We start from the raw sequence: 16,255 nt of genomic DNA, 5'->3' as shown, positions 1-16,255 counted from the left end.
GTAAAAATTAATTATCTTTTAATTCCATTGTTCCTCAAATGTTTTGAAGCACTTTGTATTTCTTCTTGCTAGCATAACATCGATCCATATTGCCTTTTCTGATTATTCCATTAATAATATTTAAGGGGCTATTTTAAAATTTCCTGTCAGGTGTGCATGATCAGATATATTATACTGATAAGGAAACTGAGGCAGAGGAGTCAGTCTTATCTGGTAATTCAATACCATAGATGAAGCTAGATGAACTGACTATACCTGTTTTCTTGGTAGACTCATCCAATGACTTTGTTGTTTTCATAGATTTGAGGGATTTTTTGAAGTCACAAGATGTGCTAGTCCTAAGAGTTAAGCTCTTCACATGCACACATGTACGTGCACACACTGGCCCATTTCCCACACCAGCTACTGTGCAGCTGTCATGGTTCTCTTGAAGCTTTTTATCAAGTTATTAAAAGTCCCATATCCATTACCCATCCCAGCATGACACAGTCCCTGGCTTGGCACTGCTCATCAAATGATACACTTGTAGTCCCAAAGCAAAGTGATTACATAAATAATTTAGTTCGGTGTTCTTTAATTCTGTACAAGAGAGGCTTACAGTAATCCTAATTAGCAACTTACCCAGAGCAGTCATGTAACTGTAATCCTATTGAATTTCCAATATTGAACATGAAATCATACAAGATTTTTAAAGAATATATTCCTAGCTTACATAAATCAATAATGTGAGTCAAGATGTTCACAAAGTTTTTTATTTAAAAAAATCAATATTTCTAGATGCAAATTGCAAGACACTTATGTCAAAGAAACCCATAGTGGGTGGGGAGAGACGTGAAGTTCTTAGCACCATCATTTTAAAACTGTGCTTTTGTAGCCTTTCAAATTGCTATGAAGAATTTTCAACTCAGTATCTTTATCTCATTTCAGATTATTTTGTTTCTCATATTTTTATCCATTAAAATAGCATCTTTGATCATTTTTTGCTTTATTTCCATATACAGTACCATTAAGAACTATCCTTATTTCCAACATTTCCTGTGTACTATGTAAGGTGTGTTCTTTTTGAAAATGGGTAGCAGACTGATGAGCATGCCTATTACTTTAGGACATTATTTCCATAGAGGATGAAGTGGAATGGAAAATGTTTGGATAGGTTTTGTGATTGCATGAATGCATATTGGGCTCAAAACTTAACTAGCTAGGTTCAGTAGTTCAGACTACATTTCAAATTTAAATTCATCAAAAGGATTTAAATCGTTCCTTGGAATTATTGTTCCTTTTTTTATTCTAATATTCAGTAGTTCATTTATTTTTTTTCCCTCATTCATCCACAAGTATCATACAAGTCAAAGAGGTCATGTTTCCTTCCTTGTAGGAAATGCATGCAGTTTAAAAACCACTGTATGGAAGAGAAACTATGCATGTGTTTTTTATAGAAAAATGGTAGCCGGGAATCTGAAACTGAGAGTATCAAAATCTAAGTAACTCATGCTGAATTCTGAAGGGCATTGTAGCAACGAGGTGAGGAGGGTTTTTTTTTTTTTTTTTTTTTTGACACACGTTAATTTTCAAAGGTTTTTAGGGATGAAACAATCAAGAAACAAGTGTCCAATCAAGGAGATTCTAGGTATTGAGTTTTAATTTCAGCCTGCATTGGAAATTTACTGAGGTAACAGCATGGAAGAGATATGGGAGGAGGCATGGAGAAACTATTGGGTACAAAATGGTACTCTACTATCAATACTCTGGGCTTGAACTAAGGCAGTTCAAAAGGAAAGTAATGAACAATTTATAGTCTTGTTATATCCAAAGTGGTTCTTGATCAGTAGTATCAGTCCCAAATGGGGGCCTGTCAGAAACAATCTTGTGCCATGCCCCACTTACCCTCAGGATCAGCAATTTAGCAAGCTCTTTGGGTGATCTGTTCTGACTGGGAGGTAGCACTCACAGGGATGAGAACTGCAGGAGCAGTCATGGGAAGGGAGACTAGTGAGATCATTCGTTTGGGTGTGGTGAGTTTGGGTGTTTGTGAAATACCCAAGGATGCTGACATACTGCAGTTGGATGCATGGATCTGGAGAATGAGAAGTCTGGTTGGGAGATGCAGTTTAGCATTATCATACTGTTGGTGCTTGTTGCCATGATCTGACCTGAGTTTCTTGGGATTTGCTCAGGAAAAGTATACCCATTTAGTCAGTCAGAGGGATCAGCAGAGAGCCCAAAGAAGCATCATTATTTAAGTCACATACAGCAAAAGGTACTCCACAAGAAATAGAAGGAACTTCCAGTGGTAGAAAGAAACAGTGTTAGGAGTGGGAAGAGAGTTCCAAGTAGCAGGAAGGTCAAGATTCTCATTTTCCAGTAGAGGTCACATGAGAATAGACAAGAGTCCATTGGATTTGGCAATCCTGATGTCACAGAGTACTGCTAATGGGTGGAGTATTTCCCATCAAGTTCTTTCTTGACCTTATGGGAATGCACCTTAAAGATTCTGCTTTCAAAGTTCAGATGAGTAGAGTATGTGGGTAGAGCTTGGTATGGAGCCAGCTTGTAAATGTTCTCTCTTCCACTAGATGGTAAAAATTTTTGAAGCATAAGGCACACTAAAAAAGATGCAGTCCTAACCCTCAGAGTTATAACAAATATACGAAAAAAATAAGAACTGTAGTACAAGATGGGACATTACAATTTATCAAGTATTATGGGGATTCAAAAAAGGAATACACCATATACAATCCAGCAAAATTGCTTACTTCTTAGTTGTTAGCACAGAGAATTATACACACTAAATACTTAAACTGTATTAGTTGCTGACTTTCTCTCTCAACAAATCTGGCAAGTTAGTAATAAAGACAAAGTCCCATTTATTCTGAAATCCAAGCAAACTTCAAAGTCATTCATGAGATATTTATTAAAATAACACATTTAGGGAAAAATCAACAATGTATACATCATTACTGAAAACTGTATACCATTATACAAAAAAGGACTTTATTTTGGGGAAATGACCTCTAATTTATGGCAAGTTTTACTTTCAGAAATAAAACCACAGAACAACACAATCTAATTCAATCTTAAAGGCTGGCATGCTGAGCAAGGAATGTTCTTATTCTTTGTAGGAGCTCCTTCTTTACACTGTCAGGTACCAGCGCTGAAACACAAAAATAAAAGTGTTAAGAGAAGATCCCAACAAGTAAGTCATTTTGAGATTTGACATTTATTCAGAATTTCCAATCAAAGAATTTAATAACCCTCAGGTTCAATAAAAAATACAGGTAAATAGATCAGAAAACAATTGTGCATTTGTAATTCATTATTGTAATTTACTATCCAATATCTAAATATACATGTTGATGAGAAGAAAATGTGAAAATTAAAATTTTTTTAATGTTTATTTTCATCTACTTGAAAGGTAGTGAAAGAGGGAAATAGACCGATCTTCCATTGTTGTTTCAATCCCAGAATGCACACAATAGGGCTGGGCAAGGTTAAAGCCAAGATCCAGGAACACCACCTGGGTCTCCCAAATGGGTGGCAGGTGCTCAAGCACTTGATCCATCATCTGCAGCCTCCCAGGATGCATTACCAGGAAACAAAGATTGGAAGCAGAGGAGTCAGGATGGGAAACTCTTTAAATTAGGAATTGAGGCCATTTTTAAACACAGGCTGTAACAGATTGGTAACAACTTAAGCTTCTTCAAAACCATTGCAAGAAAAGCCAAAAGAAAAAAAATGGGGGAAACACTCTTATAGAAAAAGGGTTGATTTCTCAACTATACAGTTACTTCAAATTGAAAAGGAAAAGGAATGGATAATTGTCATAGCAGTTAATATATTGCTTGAGATGCCCACATCTCCTATGGGAGTCACTGGATTGTAGTCTTGACTCCACTTCCATTTCCAGCTTCTTACTAATGCACACTCTGGGAGGCAGCAGGGGATAGATTCAAGTAGTTGGGTCTCTGCCACTCACATGGGAGACCTGGATTGAGTTCATGGCTCTGAGCTTTGGTCTGGCCTGGTCTGGTTGCTGAAGGTATTTGTGGAGTGAAACAGGAGATGGGAGATCTCTGTTTCTGCTTCATAAATAAATAAAATAAATACAAATTAAATATGAATGAGGGAAAACTCATATTGGTTGATGGGATCATAATATGCTACATGTTTTGGAAAATAATGGGATTAATACAGGTTAAGCAGCCCTAATCTGAAAATCTGGAATTCAACTTTTTGAGGGCCAAAAAAAAGGATGTCACAAATGGAAAATGCCACACTTGACCTGATGTGTTGGGCTGCAGTCAAAATGTAGGTGCACTACAAATATTACAGAAAATTACTTTCAGTCTATGTATATAAGGTACATATGAAACATAAAAGAATTCCATGTTTATATTGGGATCCCCCAAGATATCTCATTTTGTATACAAATATTCCAAAACCGCAAAATATTTCTGGTCCTAAGCATTTTAGATAAGATGTACTCAAAACGTATTTTATTGAAATAATGAGTGCATATGTTGTCTCAACCAGCAAAGATGCAAAAAACTGTAACAGTACTTATATTTGTTATACTTCATATTCTGAATTCTGATCTATGTGACTGTGTATCTATTCAAAACCAACAAAATGTAAAAAAGCATGTGGGGGGATCACATGTGTTTGCTTGTATCCAAGGAAATGGTACACTTCAGCCACAGTTCAGTATTTCTACAAATTACATAAGTATACAAATCAAGTAAGGCAGATACTCCTTTTTCTAAATTGTTTAAGAATACCTACAAGCTGCAAAATCAACTGAATGTAAAATGGAAACATAATCATTACTGCACACCAAAAAAAGGTAATTAAAAAAAGCCTAATCCTGACAATAAACAGACAACTAAGAACACAACAGAAAGATTTATTTTTACTCCTCTTTTCATTATTTCCTCATTCTCTAGCAGGGGAGCTAGAAGAGACTGAAATAGCCAAGACACAAGTGTTGAAGGAGAAGAAAAGGATATTTAACCTGTTTAACTAGTTCCTAAATGATACTGAACAAAATGAAATGAATTAAAAAGAAATTAGGGTAACAATAAATATTTTGTTTTGTTCCCTGAGACATATTTGAAGAAAAAGTCAGTTTTTTTCCAGTGGTAAATAGACCTAAAGAGATAGGTGAAAAGGATCATGGGATTCTGTGGTTTTCTGCCAGCAGGAAGTGATTCAGGGAATTAGTGTTCATCAGTAATAATTTTCAAACTTACTTCCCCTTTGCATTCAAGTTCTTTTTACTATTTCCGTGTGAGAAAACTTACAGACCATCTAATTTACTTGCTTCTATTTATGACTACAAAACTTCTTAATTTTATCAAAATAAATGAAAATAATGTCATTACATTTGAGACAGCAACGATATATAGTTCCTTATCTAATATTTATTACACACCATCAGCATTAATAGAATTATTACCTATGTCTTTGCTGCTTTCTATAAACAAGACATGAAAGGGAGAACTTTGGACAGTGGTAATAGGGTGAGTCTTAACTATGGATGACCCTGAACATGAAGTTATGGAATTACTAAATTCTTAATTAGACATTCAAGAAGACAGACCTTTGTTAATTTTTAATAAGGAAAGAGATAGTAGAGCAGTAACTCAGGGCTGGAATAAAACTTTGAATTATTAAATATTTAAGAGGATTCAGGTCCTATCTGATTAAGTTTATAAATCCTAGCTTAAGGTATTATTTAGCTCTAATAAATCCCACATTTTAAAAATTATCTGTAGTAACACCTTAAATTGGCATACTGTTTAAGATGGCAAAAGCATTTTACAACCATATATATAATCTCCGTTGGTACTCAAGACTACACTACAGGCAAGTGGGCATTTCTAACTGCCCCCATGAGGCATCACAAGCACCCAAATGATTTTGGAAAGGGTGCTTTTCCTCACAAAAAGAAAGAAAATGAATCAGTAAGAGAGGAAAAAGCCTGTCTATAGCACATGCTTCCTTTGACAATCTGTATTCCTTACCTCTGCCTTTTGGAGTGATTTCAGCCACCAAGTCATCAACAGTAACGTGTTCTAGTCCTTTTTCTTTAATTACCTCTTATGCAAAAGCAAAAAACAAATCATATCATTTAAAATCATTATCTGTAAGAAAGATTTTCATAGAGGAAGGGTTAAGATCATGATTTTAGAGTGTAGACTGGTCTTAAAAAAAAAAGAGGATACTTTTTTCTTTTCTAATGAAAATTTAGTTCAACCTTATAAACACATTATGTATTCTCCAGATTAAAAAGATGAAAAGAGTCTGTTCATCTCTCAGCTAAATAACCTGTAATATAACAAGAACTGCAACACTGAAAAATGAATTTGAACTCTAATGTTGAAATCTAACATTTAGAAAACATGGAAATTTACACCTAGATAGATCTTATTTCACTATAATCATATTAGCTCTTTAATGTATGGAGGGGAAAAACTTATTTAGTTTAACTTGTAATTTCATACCAAATCATTAGAATGTAGAACAACACTGCTCTATTGTTTCTTTCTCTTCTCTAGGCTGGACCAAAAGAAATATAAGAAGGAATATAATTAATATTTCTGGATCCCTGTTAGGTGACTTATACAATATTCACAATGTTCTAAAGGGCTAGGCATTTTTCCCACTTTGCACGTGAGACAACTGAGGCTCAAAGATCAAGTAACTCATCAAACATGAACTGAAATGCAGCTGCAGTCTTACTAATGGAAGTCTGTATGACCTCAAAGTCTATGCTTTTACTAAGCTGCCAAATTGTCTTCTTACAATCAATATTTAAATAATGTCTAGCAATTTTAGTTGTAGAAACCATTGCAATACAATAGGGATTCATTACAAATATACAGAATTCCATTAAACCAAAAGCTGAGCCAGAAGATGCTCATCTTAGTGACATATGTAATCTATCAATCGGTATCAATACCTAGGCAATTCTATAAGCTTCCACTCTATACTTTTTAAGTGTGATTTTCTATAAGCTTTTATAAATGAATTGTTCAAAATAACACTGTTAAAGAAAAAGATACAATTCCTGAATGTCTCTACCTTGGAGTGCTCAGTTTGCTGCTAAAACAGATTAAGAATAACTAATGTTACTAAAAAACACAACTACTTGATGTCAGAGAAAATCTTAAGTAATCATGGCTCTTTTGTTTCAAGACAAATACAAAATTCCTAAAAATGAGGGAGTTAGGTGCACATACATCACTGAGGGAAGGAAAGCATCACTAAAGATACAATTTTCTACTTGTTTAAAATTAGTTCAACATACCTTAAAATACTGAATATATTTCTTTTCTACTGAACCCCAGGCCAACCCAGTTCAGAGCAGTGGAAACAGCTTATTTTGTAAATGAAACTGATTACCTTTACAGTGTGCCTTCAACTGATCCTTCCAGCCACATTCAATTAATTTAGCTCTCAGCAACTCTTTGAGGCTGTAGACAAAGACATGTTTCCAAATTACCCAACAATGAATTTTGTGGGCAGGAATGTCTAAAGCAAACACCTTGCCTTTCAGACACAAAAATTTAACTGTGGCCTAAACTTGGTTCCATCACTTCACAGTTCTTCAATCTTATGCAAGGTTTTTAAACTGTTGGGCCTTTCCCTCAGGTGAGTCATTTAATGAGTAAAATTAAGTCAGAAAGAGGGGCTAAAACACTTCTCAAGAAGCTTTACGCCACTGCCACCTTATACACTTTCTATCTCTTCACCAACAGCAGTACCACAGATCTTGTAAACTTTTAGTGGCGATGAGATGAGACTGAAGCAGCTACACTTTTGCAATGTTTAAATTCCTAAATCTATTCTTCGTTTCGCTCTCCACTTCCCTATTACACCTCCCTCTTCCCTTAGACTGCCCCTTTCTTCTTTCCCAGATCATCAGGTTCTTCTAAACCACACACCAACAGCGTTGTTTCACTGCTTCTAAGGCTGCTCTATCCACCGTCCTAAAATTTTAACAATTCAATAATTGACATGCCTTTCATAACTGAATTGGCAATGGCCTTTTTTTGATAATGGGACAAAAATAATGGTATACACTGCAACTAATGGCATCATGGATGCAATAACATGTTTTATTCTCTTGCCCTTGCCACTCTTACAAATCCTCAATCATTTCTCAGCTGACACTTCCAGAGATTCATTATCTTGATGTTTAATTAGGTCTATCGTAATAAGCTAAAATTCAACTTTTGATTCTCTCCCATTTCATCTTTTTCTTCCTCCAAATGGCAGCTCCACTTTTCAGCTTACTCAGGTTGGAACCCTTGACAGCATCCTTCATCCAGCCTTAACACTACACATCCAATCCGTGAGCAAATCCTGTTGGTTTCAGTTTTGTAATACATAAGTAGAACTAAATGATTCTCATCATCTCTGCTGTTGCTACCCTGGTTCAAACTATCATCTCATCTTGTCTAGATTGGCATCAATTGTCCTGAGTTGCCTCCATGCTTGTTCCTTTGCACACTGCATTTTCCCCTTACTGCTCAAAACCTTTCAGTGCCTTCCCAATCTACTCACAGCAAAATTTCAAGATCATACACTCGCCTAGAAATCCTCCATGATCTGTCTGCTCCCCAGCTATGCCTCTGACTTGATCTCCTTTCCCGCACCCAAAATGCACTCAGTCTCCTTTTGCTTCTATGTGTTCTTCAAAAATGCCAGGCAAGCTCTCTCATATCTTTCTGATTTCTTATCAATGGAGCCTTCTTTGTCTTTCTACCCAAAATATCACACTTCATAATTCTCTGCTTTACTTTCTTCCTCTAGCACTCATCACCATCTAACATTTTATTTTTGTATTTTCTGTTTGCCCCCATTGGAATGTAAGCACCACAAAACAAAAGACTATATTTTGTTTACTAATGTATCTCCAAAACCTTAATAGGGCATGGAAACTCGAGAATTTTAAGCTCCATGAATACACAACAAAAATGAAAAAAATACATAATCTCCTATACCCATTACTGGCAAGTAATTCAAGGCAGTGTTCTAAATGCCTCCTTCCTCATACTGAGGGCTGTTCCTACTTTAAAAAAAAAGTTCTAAGTTCTCTTTTCCATTTTTGCTTTACTTCATTTTTAACCCAATAATATTTTCTTTTTTCAAACTTGACTCCTTCAAGTCCATCCTCCACACTGCCAGAATAAGACTCCTGAAGTGTAAATGTGACTTAGTCATTCCCTTTCTTCAAATCATTTGATGACTCCCACCACCCAAAGACAAAGTCAACAACAGATGTTTTTGCAAACCCTGCCACCCATTCTCTTACCCTTTCCTGCATGGAAAAACCACTGCCCCTTTCAGTGTATGAATCTGTGTTGGGTTCTTGTAATGCAAATATGACCTACACAAGGCTGATCATAGCTGGCTTATTACCTAAGTAAGGTGGAAATCAAGCTAGGTCCTTTGCTGAGGAAGAGGAAGGTAGTCTGAGCTGGTGGGATGTAAATTGTGAACTGCTAATCTCTGCCACCTGTGAGTAGGGCCTGTTTGAGAATAAAGCCAACACAGAGAAAGTAGAGCTGAGAGAGGAAAGGAAATACATACGCTTGGTAAAAATTTTTGTGTGCCCAGATCCAATGGTGTATGATGTAACTTAAAGCCCTAGACCTTTTTGTTAGAAGAACTTACACATTTCCACTGGTTAAGACAGTTTTTGTGTTCAGTCTCTATCACTTTCAATATATACTCCTCTGGTTCACCATTCCAGGCACATACTTCCACACTTTACCTACTACCTTTCTTGTCCGCGTAGTTTGCAGAGCATTATCATGTACCAAAGCTCTATGACTTTGCACATTCTGTTTGAACTGCCTGAATGGTTCCCTCTTCTGACAGCTTGGAAAACTGCTCATCTTTCTATCTTAGCTGAACAAATCTCCTTTACAAGGGAGTTTCAAAAAGTTCACTAAAGAAAATGGAGACAATACGAACTTTCCATGAACTTTCTGATTACTATTCTGTAATCTTACCCAGTCACCTTAAACTCAGGTAGAGTTTGAAAGACTTTTCCTGCCATATATATACAAAATATATACAAATATTTCTCATATAAACTTTATCACACTGCTTCCAGGAGCCTTTCTTGATTCCCCAGCCTTTCCAACCCTGTTCATTTTTCAGATATTTACTTGGCCAGTTATTTGGCAGGCATAGCATTAGCATGAGCTGTTCGGTATACAACAGTGTTTCTGCTGTGAAAAAAATTTAGATTATACTAAAGGATACAAGCTAGCAAAGTAGGTGATTAGAATGTAATGTAATTAAATGCTATGACAGAACAAACTATTTTGGACTTAACAGATTCCTTCAAGAGGCAATATTTAAATTAAGACCTAACAGATAAGCTAGAATTTGCTAAAAATGAGAGGAAGAAAGAAGAGTTTGAGAGAGCATGAAGAGCACATGTTGTCCCAAGGTTAAGAGAGTCTGGTAACTGAAATTAGTTCTATCACCTTCATTGGATTATACATTCTTCGAGACAGCCATTTCTTGGCTACATCACACACTTCCAAGTCTTGCAATCTTGAACAGATATTATTTTTCATAGCTGATAGGAATAGAAATTTTTCTGTAATTCTTTGTACTTATGTTTTAATTCTTGACATTTAGGTTTTTATAATATAACTATTAAAGATGAAAAAAATACAGCTTATTAACACGATCTATTACTTACCGTTCTCTCTCTCCAGTTTCTATCAACTTTTGGTTAATCGCTGCTCTCATCTGCGCATCTTTGTTCATCTTGCTAACCTGGACATCAACATGTATTTTCAGATATAGAACACATAGCATTTTCTTCTAAATCCTCTAGGCAAGCATCCTAACACGTTTAAGATTCTATCAACTGAAGGGGTGATAAATTACAACAGTGTATTAATAATACCATTACTCTTAATTTACTGCATCCCAGTAAGTCCTACTGATGAATTCACTGTACAATTTCCCTCCCCCATATACTCTCTACTATAAGTCTTTAGATAACATAACATTTGTGAACCTGGTATTGGGCTGACATTTAGTGATTTTTAAAAACAATATTTAATTCCCAGAACACATTCTGTTATTAACATAATCTCTATTTGACAGATGAGGAAACTGAGGCACAGAAGAAAATGGTGAATACAGAATTTGGACGTAGGTACTTTTTTCCCTGAACCCTCCAAAAACTTTATTTCACTGCACATCTTAATTCATTGCTGATCCTTGATGCACCATCATTGCATTCAAAATTTTGAGGAAGTTCTAGAACTTAAATACCAGTAAAAGACTATGTCTGCTGATAAATGAAATCACCAGATAAGGCTCTGAGCGCTTTTCTTTATTCTTCACTAAGATGTACCCAGAATTCCAATTGCTAAACTAGTTGTATGTGTATCTTCAAACACACATACTGCTGCTGAGATAAGGGAAAAACATCTCAAACTAATTCCTAACTTAGAAAATTCTCAATTTTCATTAAAAAAAATAGATAAGCAGAAACAAAGTCGTATAAAAAGATGTGGAAGGTTGGGTTTTTGAGGTCATTCAAGCCATTTAAAAGTTCAAATAAAACTTGGAATAAGCTAATGTTCTCCCACGTAATCTGGCACTGGCTTCTGACTGCTTTTGTTGTCTCTCTTCTCGCCTACGTGAAATTCAGACTGGCAATGAGTTTTCAGAGCTGACTTTTTTTTTTTTTTTTTTTTTTTTTTTGAAGGGAACAGAGGAAAAGAGGGATTGAGCAAGAACCAGGAACTGCTTGGTTTGGCAGTTAGAGGCTAACGTTTTCCAAATACCTCCGTGTAAGGTCTAGTGAGTACCATTCCCAGAATTTTGAAGCTGCGCTCGCCTTGGCCCCTAGAAGACGGCTAGTGACCTTGGACAAGTCACTTAATTCTTACAAAGGCCTCAGTTTTCTCACTGCTAGAACAAGGGCGCTAGGGAATCCCTTCCCAGTTCAGACATTCCTGGGGAAAACACAACAGGGCGGAGACAGCGGGAGAGGCGGAGCCAGAAAACAAAGCGAGGACTGGCTGCAGGCCAACTCCGGTAGCACGCCCTGTCGGAGAGCCCTACAGGCCCGCGAGCGCGGGTCGGGGAAGCTAACGAGAAGACAGCACATCGAAAGGAGCCTGGGCTGGGCCCGGGTCCCGGCCCTGAGGACCACGGGCATAGCTCACCACCATCACCGCGGGCGAGGGCCGTCCCTTCCCAGCGACGAAATGACCCTTGCGCTGACGACCGTTACCTACCACACTCTTGGGCTGCCCGGACTTAGACCCTCAGTAGCTCGGGCACCTAAGCACACAGAAAGCTAGAACACGCATTTCCGGGGCGGGGTCTCGCCACCCTGCCTATAATGTGAGAATTTAACTAGCGCGGGCCGCCTCCTGGTCGCACGGCCCTCTGGGTAAACGAGTCCAGACCGTGCTGTCGCGCGGGCGTCAAGTCCCCGAGTAACTACACATCCCAGCATGCAACACGGCCAGATTTCTCAGGGACACTACATTTCCCAGTGGGCTTTCTGCACCGCAGTGTTTTCTGGGATGGGAACCACGCCGCTTCCCAGCATCGGTGTGTGGAGGGAAGCGCGGACCTTTCAACAAGAGCTTTATTAAATCTCACGCTGGGACCCTGAAAGGCGATGGAGGTGGCCGCTAACTGCTCCCTACGAGTGAAGCGTCCTCTACTGGATCCCCGCTTCGAGGGTTACAAGCTGTCTCTCGAGCCACTGCCCTGTTACCAGCTGGAGCTAGACGCAGGTGGGACACGGCGCCCCTCGCACTCCGTTCCTTTCCCCTTTCGACTGCCTTCGACCAGACCCCTCCCGCATTTTCTTCCTTTATGACTCAGGCAAGCAAAGCGACCTTGCCCTTCGTCACGGCCCATCCGGGTGTGGGGAGGACCCAGGCGGCTGCCCCCAGAGAATGATGCCCATTGCAGAACCCCGCGGGGGCCGCCTTCGCGCGGCTTCTTCGCCCCGGGACCCTGCGCCCGCGCTGCGCTTGTTGGCCCAGGCTCTGAGGTCGGACGCACGATGCTGCCTGGGCTCTCTCCGCCTGGTTGGCCCTGGGCCGGCCCCTGCGGCGTGGGAGCTGCGCTCAGACTTTTCCTGCTGAAGCTTGATCTGAAACGTGCGCGCTGGGAGACCACACCTCCCTGGGGGCACCCCGGCGCCTCGCTTTCTGTGGGAGAGCTTTTTCCTCGTTGAGAATCCACAGATGGTTCGGAGCCTCTTAAATGACCCAGCTCCTGGCGCAGCAGTTACTCTGTCGTAGAAGAGAGCTTTAGGAGATTGTGAGGAAGGGTGCTTTGGGACCCCCGTTGCTGCTAGTTTTGTGTATCTGTAGCTGGCCCACAGGATCTCGTCCTTGTTTTTATAACGTAAGGTACTAAGAGTTTAGAGTGCATTTCATTTTAATGCACACGCTGGCTGATTCAGATGCTTATCGTCAGGAGATCAGACTTTTGGAAATACTGATCTAGAGTCAATAGATTATCAAACAGCTGTTATTAATTTCAGTTACTAAGTACAGAAACGTCCTTCCAGGGCGTGATGAGTAAGTCCTAGCTCATGACGGAGAAATTCTAATTTCCGGCTAAGAAAACCCATGTAAATATAATTACAAAACGAAGGGGAAAGACTGTGATAGGGGTATGTGCATAGCACAGTGATCGCATTTGTGTGCGACCTTGCCTCTGTCAGTCGAGATCTGGGAAAGCGTCCTGGAAGTCAGTATCTTAAATGGAGCTTTACAAGGTAGTTGACCAGGATGGCATGACATGAGCTTGATTTTTCTTTTCTCGTCTTTCCTTTCCCACCTGTGTTTCTTCCAGTCTTCCTGTGTCAGTAAAATAATATTGCCATGTTTAGTTAACGCATTAAATAAACAAAAACGGCCCAGAACTCCGTGGCTCAAAACAAACAACAGTTGGTTTGTTTCGCAAGTCTACAGGTCTCCTTCGTGGTTCTTTCTGTCTTGGTTGGGTTCATTCCTGCATTTTTGTTCGGTTATGGGTCTGTGGGCAGTTCTGCTCCTCCTAACTGGACTTTCTCATATGTTTGGGGGTTCTCTGGCTATGAGTTTGTTTCAGAGTTTCAGGTGGTCTTGCTTGACTCTTCTCCTTAAGGTTTCTCAGCCCCCAACGGGGGAGCTCAGGCATGTTCCAGGAGACAAGTAGCAATTCATAAGTGCTTTTTTCAATGCTGTTGCTTGCAGCAAATTTGCTATTAGCCCATTAGCCAAAGCAAGTCAAATGAACCAAGCCTAGAGTGGTATGGGAAGGGCTATGAAATGGAATACATGCAGGAAGGCATTAAATATTGGACTGTTAGTGCAGAGCTGTAGAGTTGCTTATGTTGGAATCATCTTTGCTGAATGTCCAGTCAAATCCAGATTTGGGCTTCTCTGTGCCTCTCCCTTAGTGCACATCACCGTGTCTTGCCTGAACTGCAGTAGCCTTCTGACTAGCTTTCCTGCATCCACTTTTGGGCTCCTTCACTCCAGTCTCCATTAGACAATGCTTATCAAAGTTTTATTTTATTGTCTATTTTTAAACAATTTTTATTTATTTGAAAGAGTGATACAGAGAGAGAGAGAGAGAGAGAGAGAGAGAGATCTTCCATCTGCTGGTTCAGCTCTCATGTGGTGTTAGTCACCTGGACTGGCCCAGGCCAAAATCAGGAGCTGGGAACTCCATTCTGGTCTCCTACAAGTGTGGGCCATCCTCTGCTGCATTAGCAGGGAACTAGATCAGAAGCAGAGAGCTGAGACTCAAACTCACACTTCCATATGGCAATGGCTTAAGCTGCGCCACAATACTGGCCTCTCATTTTAAATTCTACATTTTTTTGCCATCTGTTTCCTCCACTAAACTATGAGTTCCATAAAAACGGCAATGTTTCTTTTTTCTCACTGTTCTGTCCTTATTGTGTGGTATACAGTAGAGATTTCATAAACTGAATGAATAGAGGAGGAATTGTTGAAGTCCTAATCATAGGGAAATATGAGCAAACAAAGAATTAATAGATTTTACGCAAGACATTCCTATAGTCTTATATTGTTGGAGCAAATAATCTGGGAAAGTGAGAGGAGTTAGTTTTTTTTGTGTGTGTGGGAAAATTTAAAGCATGAGTTTATTTTGGTGCAAATAGTTTTGAAATCCAAGCATAGTTTTCCATAATACACATTTTCATATATAATGAAAAAAATTTTTGTGCAAAAGTACACTCATACTTTTAATTCCATTTCCCCATGAACTTTTTGAAGTGCTTTGGCAGATCAGTGAGGCACCTGTTTGTCTTTTGGTCTGTGTTTTGCAGCTTTGTTTAGTGGGCCTGTATAATCAAAAAGAAAGCTCAACTCAAAGTTTTGCCATTTTTTAAATTTTCTAAGTGGAATTGTTTCTTAAAAAAATCATGTACTCATATATCCTTACATAAACAAAGGATATTTAATATTTAACAAACAAAGTGAAATCTCATGATCGATAGTCCTCTAAATTGAATGTATTAACTTTATTTTTTTTTTTTTTTTAAGATTTATTTATTTATTTGAAAGTCAGAGTTACACAGAGAGAGAAGGGGAGAGAGAGATCTTCCATCCACTGGTTCACTCCCCAATTGGCTGCAATAGCCGGAGCAGCGCCAATCCGAAGCCTGGAATCAGGATCTTCTTCTAGTTCTCCCCCGTAGGGCTCAAGCACTTGGGCCGTATTCTATTGCTTTCCTAGGCCATCGCAGAGAGCTGGATCGAACCAGCTCCCATATGGGACTGCAGCTGGCACTGCAGGTGGCAGCTTAACCCACTACGCCACAGTGCTAGCCCCAAATCTATTAATTTTATTAAAAACTCACCAAATTGTGTATGCCTACCCACCCTGCATTTCACCAGTGTTAGTCTTTTTTTTTTTTTTTTTTTTTTTTTTTTTTTTTTTTTTTTTTTTTTTTTTAGATTTCTTTCTTTCTTTGAGAGGCCAAGTTATAGACAAGAGAGGACAGAGAGGTCTTCCATCTGCTGATGTACTCCCCAAATGGCTGCAACAGCCTGAGCTGGGCAGATCTGGAGTCAGGAGCTGCTTTGAGTCTCCCACGTGGGTGCAGAGGCCCAAGCACTTGGCCATCTTACACTCTTTCTCAGGCCCTCAGTAGGGAGCTGGAATGGAAGTAGAGCAGCCCCATATAGGGGCTTTAACCTACTAGCCACAGTGTGGGCCCCCAGTGTTA

At 39.0% G+C, this 16,255-nt stretch overlaps 2 protein-coding genes across 3 annotated transcripts in view; one reads left to right on the top strand and one right to left on the bottom strand.

Annotated features, from left to right (window-relative positions):
- Positions 1–2,886: 2,886 nt before the first annotated feature.
- On the bottom strand, positions 2,887–12,425 carry ENY2 (ENY2 transcription and export complex 2 subunit). 2 transcript variants are annotated; one of them, XM_002710737.5, is made up of 5 exons: positions 12,210–12,425; positions 10,724–10,800; positions 7,402–7,472; positions 6,021–6,095; positions 2,887–3,151 (listed from the first exon to the last, which is right to left on the bottom strand). In XM_002710737.5, exons 1-5 carry the CDS (start codon positions 12,213–12,215, stop codon positions 3,075–3,077), a joined length of 306 nt encoding a protein of 101 aa, XP_002710783.1. In that variant the 5' UTR covers positions 12,216–12,425; the 3' UTR covers positions 2,887–3,074. The 2 variants fall into 2 exon arrangements, with proteins under 2 accessions (XP_002710783.1, XP_008254055.1); XM_008255833.3 differs by having other exon boundaries at positions 12,282–12,410.
- Positions 12,426–12,551: 126 nt separating this feature from the next.
- The window catches only part of NUDCD1 (NudC domain containing 1), a 90,195-nt gene continuing 86,491 nt past the window's right edge, over positions 12,552–16,255 (top strand). Inside the window, exon 1 of the mRNA XM_002710736.5 lies at positions 12,552–12,791. Coding sequence (XP_002710782.1) covers positions 12,674–12,791 — 118 coding nt within the window. The 5' untranslated portion in view covers positions 12,552–12,673. The remainder of the gene's footprint in view (positions 12,792–16,255) is intronic.

Source organism: Oryctolagus cuniculus, chromosome 6 (genome assembly GCF_964237555.1).
Source record: "Oryctolagus cuniculus chromosome 6, mOryCun1.1, whole genome shotgun sequence".
NCBI classification, from domain to species: Eukaryota; Metazoa; Chordata; class Mammalia; order Lagomorpha; family Leporidae; genus Oryctolagus; species Oryctolagus cuniculus.
This window is presented reverse-complemented; position numbering and strand designations above follow the sequence as displayed.

Excerpts from the sequence above, each read along its gene's own strand:
- ENY2 (XM_002710737.5), bottom strand. Across the intron at positions 7,473-10,723 it reads GAAACTGGAGAGAGAGAACG|CCTCAAAGAGTTGCTGAGAG; the intron begins GTAAGTAATAGA and ends CTTTGTCTACAG. Across the intron at positions 3,152-6,020 it reads AATCACTCCAAAAGGCAGAG|CGCTGGTACCTGACAGTGTA; the intron begins GTAAGGAATACA and ends TTTGTGTTTCAG.